The 15,051-nt window shown below is 44.6% G+C and overlaps 2 protein-coding genes across 2 annotated transcripts in view; one reads left to right on the top strand and one right to left on the bottom strand.

Moving 5' to 3' along the window:
• Lrrc63 (leucine rich repeat containing 63) overlaps positions 1-7,988 on the bottom strand; it is a 31,728-nt gene extending 23,740 nt beyond the window's left edge. Inside the window, 3 exon segments of the mRNA XM_038309673.1 lie at positions 2,209-2,369; positions 3,940-4,641; positions 7,874-7,988. Of these exon segments, the coding sequence (XP_038165601.1) occupies positions 2,209-2,369; positions 3,940-4,641; positions 7,874-7,988 (978 nt within the window).
• Positions 7,989-9,438: 1,450 nt separating this feature from the next.
• Lcp1 (lymphocyte cytosolic protein 1) overlaps positions 9,439-15,051 on the top strand; it is an 86,774-nt gene continuing 81,161 nt past the window's right edge. The window contains exon 1 of the mRNA XM_038309784.1: positions 9,439-9,487. The gene's annotated coding sequence lies outside the window, so the exon portion shown is untranslated. The remainder of the gene's footprint in view (positions 9,488-15,051) is intronic.

The following is a 15,051-nucleotide window of genomic DNA, read 5'->3' as shown; positions in this document are numbered from 1 at the left end:
CAAATTGTTCTTTGTGTATATATATATGTGTGTGTGTTATGTGTGTACAGGACACATGTGGCAGTCAAAAGACAACTCTGGGTGTCAATCTTTGCTTTCCACATTAAGACAGGGTCTATTTGTCCTACATTGCAACTCAGAAGCTCACCATGAACTTCTGAGGATTCTCTTGCTCCTTCCCAGGATCACATGGTACAGAGTCATGGTAACATGCTCATCTTTATGAATGCAGATGCTTTATCTGCTATGCCATCTCCTCAGCCTGCATTATTTTTATTTTACGAGACAATGAATATGTTTTTCTTTTTCTATGTTTAATCTGTTTCCGGGAGCTACTTCCCTAGCTTCTTTTTCTGATGCATACAAACACAGTCTGTGAGTTTGTATGCTGACCTTACTGACTGTAATTTTTGCTGAACTTATTTATTAGCTCCAGGACCCTTGTCAGTGATGATTATAATTCTAAAAGTCAAAATCCCAAACAATGAGATCCTAAAAGATCACATGACAATCCTAAAATATTAACATCCCGTTAAAATCCTGAGACTAGAAATTCTCAGAACTTAATTCCCACTAGAGGAAAAAGAAAAAGGCTGCTAAAGGAGACAGAAAGCCAAGTTCCTGGGGGCAGGGATGAGATTGATGTATGCGCAGGAAGGATCTATGCTGGATTGTTGCTAGGTTACTCAGCTATGTACCACTTCTGCCTTCTTACACACAGTGCCATGCCTGTTCAAGACATGCGCTTCAGCTGAGAATAAGAAGAACGCGACAAGCTCGTGGCATTCTGAAACCAGGATGGTTTGCCATTGAAACGTCCCTCCAGGGCTACAGACTGCAGTACATGGCCACCTAGAGCAGTTTCTGAGGACCATGACTGTTGGGGGTAACAAAATCAATGCACTTACTAACAAGAAAAACACGCTCACTTCACTCTGGCTAGTAGGAAACACTTTTAGAACTCATTAACATTCTCCCTCCTTCTTCTTCTCTCCCCCTTCCCTTTCTTTAAAAAAAAAAATCAAATGTATAGATTTTTGAGGTTGAAGAGCTCGGGACATCTGGGGGGGGGGTGTAGCTTGTTTTGATAGGGTGCTTGCTCAGCATGCATAGAGCCCCGGATTCCATCCATTCCCAGCACCATGTAAGTGGAGTGGAGCATGGTGCCACATATTTATAATCCCAGCACTCAGGAGGAGGAGGAGGTATAAGGCTCGAAAGTCATCCTCAGTTATGTGGCCAGTTCAGGAGACCCTGTCTCAGACACACGAACAGCTCCGTTGACTTACTGTGAGGTCTTGGGCAAGTTATTTCCTGCCACCTCCATGTTTGCATCTGTGGGATGAGATGATCACTAACGCCCACTTTGCAGAATGGGAGTTTGATGGAGGAGTGTCTATGTGTTACTTTCATTATTAATAAAGAAACTGCCTTGGCCCTTTAAGAGGACAGAAAATTAGGTGGGCGGAGTAGACAGAACAGAATTGTGGGAGAAAGGAAGCAGAGTTGGGGAGATGCTTCAGGCAGTCGCCATGCCTCTCCTCTCCAAGATGGACGCAGGTTAAGATCTCTCCTGGTAAGCGATCCACCTCGTGGTGCTATATAAATCACTAAATATGGGATAAAGCAAGATATGAGAATCAACCAATAAGAAGCTACAGATAACGGGCAGGGGCCAGGCAGTGTTTAAAAGAATACAGTTTCCGTGTAATTATTTTGGGTAAAGCTAGCCGGGTGGCAGGACGCAGCCCGCCGCTCCATCTACAGGAGTTGCAGGAGGAGCCCAGGCTTAGAGCATAGAGCGCACTTAATAAAGAACGAGCAGTACCTACTGTGATTCATTTGCTGGGCAGTGCCAGTGTTGAGTGCAAACCAGCCTCACGCTAGCCTTGACACAAGCTATAAAGTTTCTGGCAATTTAAAAACAGGAACAATTTCAATCCGACTTCTCAGGCTAAATGGTGAAGAAAATAAAAAACGGTATACTTTCTTTGAGTCTCTGTGTCCTTTCAAACTTTCCTGGTGAACGGAAGAGGAACTTGGACAGGCCAGTTTAGCGGCATAATTGGCATGCGTCACTGGGAAATCTCTGCTATGATGGGGAAGACTCCCTCAATTGAATGGAAACGAATGTCTACGGGGAAACTGATGATAAAAACAATGGATGACACAAGAGGACAACATCACTATTAAGGGGACCTAGCATACCTTAAGATTAAGTGCATTTCTTCCATATAATTGGCAATTTATTATGGCCAGGCTGCTCATTGCCATTACTGTCTCGTAGCGGGTTGCCGCCATAGTCTTAAAGCCTTCCCCTCGTAAGACGTGGGCCTCGGGGTCCACTTTTCTCGCGGTTCTAATTAACGCTACGGGAAGCAAATCAAAACATAAAACTCTTTGTCTATAATTGCTTCAGCAAGGAACGAAGCCTCTCCGAAGGACCACAACCACAAACGTTCAGTTTTAAATTTTTAAAACAGACTGCGCTTGCTCTGAATCCAGCAAAGGAAAACCCAATCAAAAACTCGAGAAACGTGTGCAACGGAAGGCGGTGGAGCCTGGTCACTGGAGAAGGAACAGAGTGACTTAAGATACAGGGCTGCGGCTTGCTCCCTGCTAACTCTCGAGGTTTGGGGATTGGGACCGTCAAAGTCATGCCTGCACGGGTCACTTTCCAGTGCCTTTGGCAGCTGTTGTACGCACCTTTTGGTGGACTGAACTGTAGCGGTTACTCAGTAATGATGGTCAGGACCAAAACTCTTTATTTCATATCTGCTGGGTAACCCTAATACTGTTTCTGCTGCTCTTCATTCATTGTGTTTTCCCATGCTTCACAAGGATAAATTATTTGTCACACACTATGTCCGTTGGATTGTAGGTAGACATAAATATGAGGTCCAAAATGGTGTAATATTTTCAGATGGTCTTATAGCCCAGCCTGGCATGGAACTCTCCAGTCTTCCCGCCTCCACCTAATTAAGTGATGAGATGACAGGCGTCTGCCACCAGCCCTGGCAACAGAATAATGTAATCTTTCCTTAACATGGGCTTCATTTGTTTCTGCTAGAGGACCGAGGTCTGGGCACTTAGAATGGAGTCTGGGATATGGTAAGAGTTGACTCTCATAACGCCTGTCTATTATTGAGCCCTGTCTATTATTGAGCCCTGTCTATTATTGAGCCCTGTCTATTATTGAGCCCTGTCTCAATTAAGAACACTTTAGCTTCTATATTCTCAACATCAGTACATCAAGATACATCATCGAGATGTAAGAAGTCACTGCTCAACAAATGACCCAAGGAACTGGAAATGAGGTAGGACAGATGTGTGTGCATTGCACACACAAACACAAGTATTGAGAGAAAGGAATCTTACAATTTCTAAAAGAATGGTATGAGCCCAGCATTTACCATCAGGGAGTCTGGGGGCTTCTACCTTTCCGCTGTCCGCCACACTTTCTAGACAGAAAGAAAAACAAAGGACAACTTTTAGACCCCTTTGAGGGTGGTTCCATTATAAACTATTCACCAATTAACGGACTGGCACGCACCTACCAACACGTCCTGTCTTCCTAAGGAGCTCAGGATCATCTAGGCCGCCCTCTAAATTGCTGCTTAGTCTCACTTGATAACACCAGGCCCCACCTAATGCACCACGGGCACCTTCTTGCCGACCCCTTTCTACGTTTTCTGAGCTTCCTGATCAGCTCTCATCAATACTATCTGGATACGGTAGCCAGGTTGGCACTGGCATCTCTATAAGGTTAGGATGTCTGTTGTTGCTCCCAAGCTGGGGCATTACTGTCCAATTGAAAAGGTGGTTCCTTCTTTCCACCCTGTAAACCCAGAAGGAAGGGAGCCATCCGTCTTGAATTTCTCCTCTTCCCTTTGTTCTGATCAAACCCACTACAGCCGACCATGTTTCAATTTTATTTACCTATGACCATCTGTCTCGTAGGTCTTCTCGGTAACACAGGCGTTGGCAGAGTATGGGCTGCGGGAAGGGTAGCGATGTTCAGTACCAGATGGCTTACTGTAGTGATGGGGCGTGGCGGTCGTTCGGACCACCGTGGTTCTGGTACTATGGACGACGAGCTGGGTATAGGGCTGAGCAGCGTTTGGCTTACAGATCTCAGAAGAGGAGGTTCTTGGGTATAGTCTGGAGACTGTGGTACAGGGTGAGGCTCAGCACTTGGTACCTTAAGTTTAGAGATTATATGCCTAGAGTAAGAAGCAGGTAAAGGCTTGGAAAACTGATCGGAGATAATTAAAGTGTTTCTAAATGGCTTCTCCCGGAAAATCGCTTCTCTTTTTTTGTCTTCCTTTTTCTTGGCCTTTCTGGCTTTCCTTATTTGGCGTAGTTTTTTCCTGAAAACTCGAGAGGATGCCGACAGACAGCTTGGGATAAATACGGAACCAGCAGCACTATGTGGGATCTTCCAGTGTACGAAGGGGCGAGCGCAGCGTTTGCGTGGTACAATGTTAACCAGTCTTTCACAGGCCTCATGGTCATGGTCAAGAGAGATACTTTGAATACTGATAGGTCTCTGTGATTGAGAAACACCTTGGTCACTTTTTACTAATGTGCCTTCAACATGGGGCAATTTTACATGGGTCTGCTTAGATCCATTAGCAGCGGCTGAACAAGAGAAAGGGGGGAAAGGGGTAAAGTTAGTCTATACGTATCAAGCTGTCCAAACAAAGATGCTAAAGGTTGAGCATTTGTTTTTTTCATTTCACACCTCACTCACCTTAAAAAAGAAAAAAAAAAAAGCTACCCCTGTTTCGCTATGGAGACTTCAGTCAAGCTGATGGGGATACATTTGGGGAGATACATTTTGAACAAATGACTGCGAGCTAAAACAGCAAAAATGACTTACAAAGGATGGAGAACAGCTCTTGGAAGAACCCAAGGTGTGGAGAAAGGTACAAGACATAGAGATCTGGGGCGGTTGTAACTAAGACTCTGCTACTATGAATGGGGAAAAGTGATCGGTGATTTCTTGACAAAATGGCTCTTTCACCATTAGCTTGCTCCATCCGTACTTTTTAAAAATAAAGATCAACATTTCTTTTTAATGTCAAATGAAAATAGAAAAGCGACTCTTTCAGACATGGGGACAAGCTGACATCGACTGAGGAGGCCACATGGTTATCTCTCCACTAAGAACACTTTCTCTTAGGTCCAAAAATCCATGGATCCTGCACTCTTGGGTATCTTACACCATCAGATAGACTTCTACTTTCCTATGGGACCGAATGTCAAGGGTTGTTTTCCTGCCATCTTAATTGATGCAATAAATGGTAGGAAAATGACATTCCAGTGAGGAGGGAATAGATTCGTTATGGCAGAACTTCAGTAAGAAGGTACGTAAATTCTCTATCTGGCAGCTCAACTACTATATCTCAACTCTATATGTGAACATATCTGGGTTCAGAGAGGGGGCTGTGGCTAGTGCTATTGCAATCAATCTTGTTCCCTTAATCTCCCTCCCCTTTTGGTGGCTGGAGAGGGGCCTGACATTTCCCATTTCAAACTAACTGGGGAGACTTGTGGACTTGTGGAGATACCAGTGGAAGTATCTGCTAAGGGGAAACTGATCTCCCTAACACCTAAGAACCGCCTCTGCTGATAGAGAACAGAAATGTACCAGCGTCTTTCACTGGGCCATTTCACTATCATCTCAGTTTGTCTAAAGTATCAAGTTCCTTCTTTCCCATTACTTTCCTCTGCTCTCCAAAACCACATGGTCTCCTCTTTTATACCACTTTAAGTCAAGGTCTAGTTCAAGCCTGGCTCCTACCCCTACTACAGCGGTCTGTACCCAGACACACAGCGCTTCCAATGCTGCTTTGACCCACCGCTTCACCTTTCCATTTGCTGGGAAGCTCGTTATTGGTGGCTAATTGAAGGGTGATGAAAACCAGAAACAAGGTCATTAATTCCAAATGATGACCAGGATGCTTATCAATTAGACTTGAGCCGCTGTACTTGTTCATTCATTGAACAAATACCTCAACTATCCATTACAAACAAAGTACTCTGGAATTGATATTAGTCAAGGTCATAGACTCTCCCAAGATGCCAAAAGCAAACCTTTGGAGTGCCACGGTTGAGAAACTCTACACCAGACGATGGTATTAATGGTATTAAGCCAAAGGACAAATAGAGAAATTCCAACACAGGAACTGGTACCGGGCTATCAATCTGTGTGACCATGGGTGCTATTTATAGAACAGGTTGTAAATAAGAAAGAAACACAGACATTACAGAGACACAGAAAGGATGACATAGGATTGACACACAATGCTTGTGTGGGATTTGCTGCTTTTCACATCTTTAACGGACACAGATCAAAAATATAATAAATGTGACAATATAAGTAAATCTCACAATATGAACGTTGGCATCAAAATAATACAACCAATAAAGTCAAGTGGTAGAGGGGAGATTCAGGAGGGGAAGGCAAAGAAATATTATTGCCTACGAAAATACAATGGTTAATAGAGAAATATACAGAAATACAGGAGTAATAGGAGTACATAAAGTCACATTATAAAAGTGGCTTATCTTTAAGTCTTTAAAAACATGTACGAGGATTTTTTTTTTTTTTTTTTTTTTTTTTTTGGTTTTTCAAGACAGGGTTTCTCTGTGGCTTTGGAGCCTGTCCTGGAACTAGCTCTTGTAGACCAGGCTGGTCTCGAACTCACAGAGATCCGCCTGCCTCTGCCTCCCGAGTGCTGGGATTAAAGGCGTGCGCCACCACCGCCCGGCCATGTATGAGGATTTTGCCTACATGATGGGCATGCCTCGTGCCTGCAGAGACCAGAAGAGTGCACTGGAACTGTGAGCCACCATGTGCTGCCTGGAATACAACCCGGGTCCTCTAGGAAGAACAGTCAGTGCTGTTAACCACCGAACCATCTCTCCAGCCCCCAGACTGGTTCATCTTTATGGTACTTATCACAGGCTGAACTGACATTTGCTCACAACTTCTATATCTCTCCTACCTGACAGAAGCTGACAGGAGGAGACAAGCTGGGTTTTTTTGCCATTTGTTCCATCACCAGTTCCTAGAACAGTGCTTAATATTCAATCTTCACTATTTGTGAACTCTTAGCATATGCTCAGTTACCCTGCACCGGGCTCCTAGGGAAAATGCAGGTTAGGGTCCTGCAAGCCTCTGCTCTCAGCATGTTCATCAACCAATCAGCACACAATCTTGTGGTTATATGTTCTGCCTTTAGGGACACATTGTTTATGTCCCATTTATATTATGGCTCATTGTCTCTCCGTTAATACATAGGATATATTATTGACTTGTTAGCATGGACTTCACAGGCAAAAACACTCACACATGAAGGAAGTTCATCCTACTAAGCGCATCGCAACCTTCTTTGGCTTAGACTGAGCTTCAGCCCTACACTTACAGAAATCACGGGTATGGGGTGGGGGCATAAAAACTCAAGAAACATGGAACGTACAGATTGGGAAAGGAACACTTGTTTAAATTACGGGAGTTGAAACAAGGCAGAGGCAGTCCAGTTCCCTCCGGTTGGGTGCATGCGCGTCGGAGAACTTGTATTTTCATTTACCTAAGCGCGCGCGCACGTTCCCACGAATATCCATAAAACAGCTATTGGTTGGAAGATTTCAAATCAATTTTAGTAAGAAGCAAATTCACACTTAACAAATCCACAAATGTGGATCCATCGATGGGCACACCTATAGAATTGATTATTGGCTGTTGTCACCTTACCATAAACATTTAACATTATGGTTAGGAATAACTGTCTTTACTGTGAATCATATACAACAAGGGATGTCTATGCAAAAACACACCAAGGTTAATACACACATCCGTACATACCTGTGAGAACTTTCTTCTTAATTAAAGGCAACTTAGGGAGCTTTGGAGGCAAGGGTCTTCGGAGAAGTAGGGGGTGCAGCCGTGTTGCTAAGGAACGACAGTCGTCCCTGTTCATGACTGCTGGTTAAGTGAGAACTGAGGTGTGTGAGGATCAGGTGTGACTGAAAGGCAGGTGTCTGTAATTCAGAAAATATCCCGACAGAAACCATCCTGGGCTGGCCCTAAACTGGCCCTATAAGAAAAAGAGAGGAAGAAAATAATCATTCAAAACTTATATTTTGAAGCACTGGTTTTTTTAATATTACATATATTTTAATACAGGCTTAAGCCCGAGTCTTAAGGGGGGGGGGCGCTCAGGAAGTTCAGTGCTTTTTTTTCTGTACTGGATATTGAAGCTGTGGCCTCGGGCATGCTGGGCAAGGTTTCTACCACTGAGCCAAAACTCCCTGCTCTCAAACTTATTTAAAATTTCAGGTTAATGAGCAAGAAGTTGGGGAATACACTTTTAAGCTCAACACTTGAAAGATCGAGAAGGAACAGCCTGGGCTACATGGGGAGGCGGGTTTATTATAGATAAAACATAAACTAATATTAAGCTGGACCATGCTAACATTTCCCGTGTGAGTACAAAATCCAGTCAGCCAACGCAATTTTCGGTCTGTAAAATGTAGACACAGCATTTCATTTGTTACCTCTCAAATATCATCAGTAGAGATTTAAAAGGTCAAAAGAGGATGCGAAAGATTCTACTGGAAACGCCTCTGAAATCCCACAGCATCTAACCACTCACAAACTCTTTTCTTGTGTGACAATGACTTGTTTTAACTTTCAGCCGACATAATTTGCCCATAATTATGCAAGTCAAAAATAAAACAGGCTTTAATACAATGAGATGTTCCTTACAGGCGGGGTATCCCAGTTAACACTAAAATAACAACACAAGATGAACCTCCCCACACCCCCTCAACGCGGCTTTGTTTGCAGGGCAACCTCAAAAAGTGTCTGGCACCGACTACCCGCGGCCCGCCTGGCAGGGGAAGCCTGGAGCGGTGCTGAGGAGCGGTTTACCCGTGAAAAGTAACTGCAGGCCAGCGCTCGCTCCAGGTCTGGGGGGAGGAGGGGGGGGCAGCGCGTGCCCGCCCCAAGTTTCCTTATCTAGCTTGTGAGGCGACCCTCCGCCCCCGCCCCGAAGAGGCGGGCTACTACGCGACCCTGCCTCCAAGCAGACAGACCAGCTTTCCCACATCCATCTCCTTTGCCCCGAGTCAGTGACCGTCTAGCGACGTCTCCAGTTAGGTTTCCAAGTTTCTGCAGGATGCTGCTCTGTTAGGAGCATCCCAAGGGCCACCAAAGCCCGGTCGGAGGAGCATACCGACGCCACCAACCGGGAGCCCGCGCTAGGCGAGTGGGAAGCGCAGGCGCACGAGGGCTGGACGCGCCAGGAACGAGGGGCGGGGCCCACGCGGCCACGCCCATCTACCACACCCACTGGATCCTCCCACTGAGTCCGCAGGCACCGCCGGTGCCCCCTATTTCTGCAGCGGGCAAGGCAGGATGCCTGGAGACTGAGGCGGTGGAGTTGAGCGGGAGGAGAGGCTCCACGTGCAAGCTGCTGTACGGAAGGCTGTGGTGACAAATGTTATTACTATTCTTATTCCTAAAAACAGTGACCACTATTATTTACTTACTTTTCTCCATGACATGACGGGCGGGCGTCTGGAGTCTGGACTGGCATTTTCTAATAACGCTACATTATTGGGCAACTGGCCACCGTTGCTTATTTTGCAGTAAAGCCCTCATCTCCAAAGCGCACATTCTGTTTTCCTTCTTGTCTCTTGGGTGCAACCTGTTCTGTCTTTCTGAGCCTTTAAAGTTCCTGGTGGAAGTGGAGCTGTGTGGGAATGGGAGCTTTAGGCTTTCAAAGGAAACCAGGTCTCACTGTCACAGTGGTTGGCTGTGACTACTGTGTTTTGGCTTTGGCTGTGTCTTTGTCGTGGTGTCAGTGAATCTGCGTGTTTAGTGGTAGACGTAGCGTGCGTCTTTGCCTGTATGTGCATGCATCTCTGGAGACTCGAGAACGAAAACCACAAAGAGCCTATGACAGAGATGGTGGACTCCAATCTCCCAAATTAAAGTAAGGGGCACTTCTTCCCAGGCGTCTCACTTATGTGCTTTCCCCTTAAGTAAGTTGTGAGAATTTTAGTAGCACAATGGGAAATCAGAAACTACTGTTTACTAACTGAGTGTTCCTATTTCTCCTTAGAAACAATGGAAACAAATAATAATCAGAAAAGAGTCTGGGTAATACGGTACAAGTTGTTGCCCTGTGTTAGCATGTGGTTTTGTCACGTAGATTACTTTGTTCTAAATTAGGTACCTTCCCCAAACCACGGATGTATTCCACTTTTGCCTGTGTCTGCATCAGATTGATTAGTTCCCCGGAAGGACAAGAAGCAGACAGAAAAGCAAAACTGGTGGCCAGGTTTGTCGCAAGTCACATACATCATGCGTATTTTCTAAACGTCAGAAAGGTTTCTATTCTTAAGGATGAAGATGTGTGGGCTAATCTCCGAAGCTCGTTCTGTATTCTTAAAAGCTGAGACCAGCTGGGATTCAGGTTCACTGACTGACGCTCCGCTTCTAAGATGTATGCTTAGCTTCACATCGTTACAAACGAAGCCAAGTGCATTTGTTAATTAAAAAAAAATGCTCTGTCATTCCTTGCAAATTTCTTCTGGCGACTGCCAGGCCAGAACCTAGAGCAGTTTAATGCGTACCCTCCGCAGTTATAAAGAGTTTGTGTTCTGTAGCTATTGCTGCCACTTGGCTCCAATCACTTAGGGGAATGAAGCTTAAATCCCCAGTTTGATATGTCTTCTATGCCCGTGTCAGCTACTCTACTGCACCTTCCATGGTTTTCCACGGGAATGGTATATATAACAGGATACATTTTTTTTTGAAAGCTCACATTTCATTCAGTTTGGAATACTTTAACACTTCTTGTATTTAATTTGTTTTTGGAAGTACAGCTACCTCACTCTTCCTATTCACTTAAAAAAAATACTGTTTTGTCTCTTGGAAATGAGGCTGCTCCCTCTTTGGTTTTGGGGCTCTACTTCACTTGATGTGCAGTTTTGTTGGCCAGTTAACTTGTCCCCTTAGCTTTGCCATTTGGCAGAACCTCTGCTTGTCAGAACAAACTGCAGTGCCTTTGCTCAGCAAGTGGATTGTGTGAAGGTGGCTAAATTCATGGTGAGCAATGAGGTTATAGCACCCTGCATAGTGTTTTAAATGTTGCTGAGATGAGATAAAAAGCCTCGCACAAAAGCAGAGACTTGCGCGCCCCACAGATAATGCTATTGATTGTTCTAAGGATAAAGCATGCACACAGAACCTCGGGTTTGCCGTTGGAGAAAGGATGCCACTGTTGGATGGTGCAAAATAAAATGTGTTCTAGAGAAGCTTCATTATTTCGCGTAGACCTTTTTGTGATGGATTAATTGATTTTCCTTTCAAACAGGACAGACATTTGCTTAACAGTTTGGCCAGTAGAGATCTGAGCTAACATCTTAGAAACAACTGGAGAGACTTGTGTTCCTTTGTTTGGGTTACTTTTAAAGGTTCCTTTAGACAAAGGATAGTTATTTTTGAATGCATATCGATTCAGTCTTGAGTCCTAAGGGCACTGAAATGCTTTTGAGAAAGAGATGCTTTTTTTTTTTTTGGCCTGAGTTTGCAACTGTTGGTATTCATCGTGCATGCTCCATGTGATAGCCATCCTTGCTGAACAAGAAGGCTGCTGCTTCCCGCCGGTCACCGCTCTGTAGTTTTGAAGACATATATTTATGTCAAAAGTCCTCGTGCTGTGCTGGAGAAAAATGCAAATGTTTTCTCAAATGGAGATAAAGCCCTTCGGAAGGAAAGAGGAGTTGCTCTCCTTACTGCTCGTCTCAGTTCAAAGACCAGAGTTTCACCTCTGCTTTTCGTTATTTGGGACCAGTTGTTTCCTCTTCTGTCTCAAGATGGATGGGACTTCCTTTCCTTTGTTTGAGTTATAGATCCTGGGACTCAAACCGAAAGAAAGACATTGCCAACAAGGAAATGTCATGGGATCTACATCGTAGAGTTAAGAAACAGTTCAAGTGCACGGAAGGACAATGCCTATCTGTCCTTGATATTGTGCTTGTGAATCTAGCCATTTGCTCTGCATTGATACTTCAGATGGTGCCTCTGTGCATGTCACCTTGATAGGCACTAAACCTTAACTTCATCAACTCATTATTACTTTGAGGCTTTATAATTTCAACCGTATAAATGAAATTTTAGATTATTCCGAAAGCATTGTCTGTAACTACTTGAACCAATCTTTCTCTTTTCCTCTGGTTTTGTGGTATGTTGCTTGGACAGAGTAGTGCTACTCAGACTTTCTCAAAAGTCAGGAAGAATTTGTGTTTCCTGGATGCATTGGTCATTCTTCATCGTAGTCTGCAACTAGATGATATCAGAAGATTTTTTGCACCAAAAAAAAAAAAAACTGAAATAAAGCTTCTTTCTTTTGTTGTGTTGGCTGAGGTCACTGTCCTGCATGCCCTGAGTCTTTAAGTGTGAACCAGACTCATTACTCACTACATGGAAGGCCCTGCTCTGCTGGTTTGATGTTTTGTATTTCTCTACAAATGTCTCCTGGTTGAGAATTCTAGTGCGTACATCATATTTGATCAAAGGCAGTGCAGCATAGCTCTGCTCTATTGGGTTTGATTCCTCCTGCTGCCATTCGTGAGCTTGGTTTTCAGGCTCATTGCCCAGAGTCTCTAAGCCCCTGCAATTTATTCACCTGCAAAACTGGGGGCGTCTGAGAATCGAACATCCATATGTCTGTAAGGTGCAGAAACTTCATTGCTTCTGCTGAGCAAGTACCTGTGGCAGTTGGAAACACACTGTAATGACTTCATTATAGTGTCAACAGCAGCTCGCCCTCTTGGCTTCTCGAATCCATAATTCTGCTCTATTTTCGCTGTCTGGATTGGACATATGCTTTATTTGTAAGTGTATTGAGATTGCAGATTGTATTAAGGGTGTGACGGCGGTGGAGACGGGCAGAGGTTGAGTGGACATCCAGGGATATGTGGTATCCAGGAGCCCTTCCCTGCTCTTCCAAGCTAAGCAGCTCCACTCTTCTGAGTTTAACACATTAGGCTCTGTCCTGAAGAGGAGACTCTAAGGGCTATAGAGATTTCCTTACAACCGTCAGACGGCATCGTCTGTGCCCCTAGTTTACACTGGCGTCATGGAAACCTTGCCTGGCCATTGCTGAAGGGGTACCTCCTCCTTGTTCATTCCAGAGCTCTACCCACACCATTTCTTTCAGCCCACCCAGAATCAGATCCTAACAGAATAACTGTGAGGTGCTACTGCCCTCAACCAGTGCAGAAAGACAGACGGAGTGGTCTCTTTCTACTGAGCTCCAACTCCGCACCTGGACTCGGCATATTACAGAGATCACACCCAGGGCATTTGTCCTGGGGCATATCACTTTGCACAGGTCTTAATGGCAAGAAGAAAGGCCTGTCCTCCACACCTGCTCAGTACTGGTGTTTGCATTGTGGGCTTGTGAGGCGCTTGATGTGTTCGGTGAAGACTAAAATGTATAAAGAAGAAAAAAAATAGCGTCATCGGGGCCATTGATGACCCTGGCATTTGGAAAGGACCAAGAGCCATGTACTGCAGCAATGGAGAGTAGAACCAGGGGGTTAATATCCAGCTTGGCTCCCTTAGTAGAAATTATTTAGTTAGAGACAGGAAGGACCGGTTTTGCTAATGTTGTACTGTGAGCCCTTGTGATCTTAAAGCCATTCCTAAGGACAGGATTTGGCCCAGGTGCTTCTCGGAAAGCTCATTTCCCTTATTTATACCTATTTCCATAGGGAAGAGTTGTTCAGGAGAGGTGTCTTGGGTAGTGCATAGAGACATTAGCCTGATGGGGCTTTGAAAGCCTCCTGAGCTTTCTCTTGTGGAGGCTGGGGTTTGTAAATGAGCTGTTGATAGGCTGTGGCTAAAGGAATAAGGAAACTTGCAAAGGCTCCAGAGGAAATGGACTGCAGGGCCTGGATCCTGTGTGAACGCTAGACTTCTCTTAAACAACCCCCACTGTGCAGGAACCAAGGCGCAGACATCGACAGACCCTTTGATTCCAGGTATCTTGTTTATGTCTCTGATGTAGGAGGGACAGGGGCAGGGGGTGTCCTTTTTGTTGAGGACCGGATGAAGCAAGGGAAGTTGTCTGTCTCTGGGGAGGCCACTTAGTCCGGTACAGGCTCAAGATCTGGCCTCCTGAAATGGGGAAAATGCAGCGGGTGTGTGGTTTCGTCTCAACAGAGAGTGTGTTTCTCACATGGGCACTCCTGAAATTTACATGAGAAGAATTCCTGAGTCAGCGACAGCACAGGGGCTCCCTTCTGTCTCCCTAGAAAGGTGTGGGAGAGTAAGCAGGGACTGACTGTCATCTGCGTTGTCTAGAAAGCTCCAAGCAGCTGCAGTTGCTTAACCTCCCTGACCTTGTTTCCTTACCTCTAAGAGGTTTTTTTCTATGTACCTTCTATCATCCTATCAGGAATTTCTACCCAAACAATTCCTAATCAGTTACTCTCAGTATAGATGGTAATGGTTGGATTTGTTGACATTTTCACATTTTATGATGTTGGAGTACAAATGTCTTTATCGTTGTTCAATTTTCAAGGGTTATACTGGGTGATATTATGTATTAAAAATATCTATCAAATTTTGGTGGATGGAAGCATTTATACCGGACATTGACATCTATTAGTGGTAAAGCCAGGTTTTTATTATGTAGGTTTTGATAAGCTCCCTTCTCCAACTTTCTTGATTTTTAATTACTAATTAATTTTGCTTGTTGGGAAAAAAGAACTTAAATGTGCAAAAAGTAAAAGTCGCCATCGTTGTCTTCCTCCTCCTCCTCCTCCTCCTCCTCCTCCTCCTCCTCCTCCTCCTCCTCTTCTTCTTCTTCTTCTTCTTCTTCTTCTTCTTCTTCTTCTTCTTCTTCTTCTTCTCTTCCTCCTCTTCCTCCTCCTCCTCCTCCTCCTCCTCCTCCTCCTCCTCCTCCTTCTTCTTCTTCCCAACCCCAAACATTTGGTATGGACATTCCAGGAGATACATAGGTA

This window comes from Arvicola amphibius, chromosome 13, assembly GCF_903992535.2.
Source record: "Arvicola amphibius chromosome 13, mArvAmp1.2, whole genome shotgun sequence".
In the NCBI taxonomy this organism is placed as follows: Eukaryota; Metazoa; Chordata; class Mammalia; order Rodentia; family Cricetidae; genus Arvicola; species Arvicola amphibius.
The sequence above is the reverse complement of the archived record's forward strand: the minus strand, read 5'-3'. Positions and strand labels throughout refer to the sequence as shown.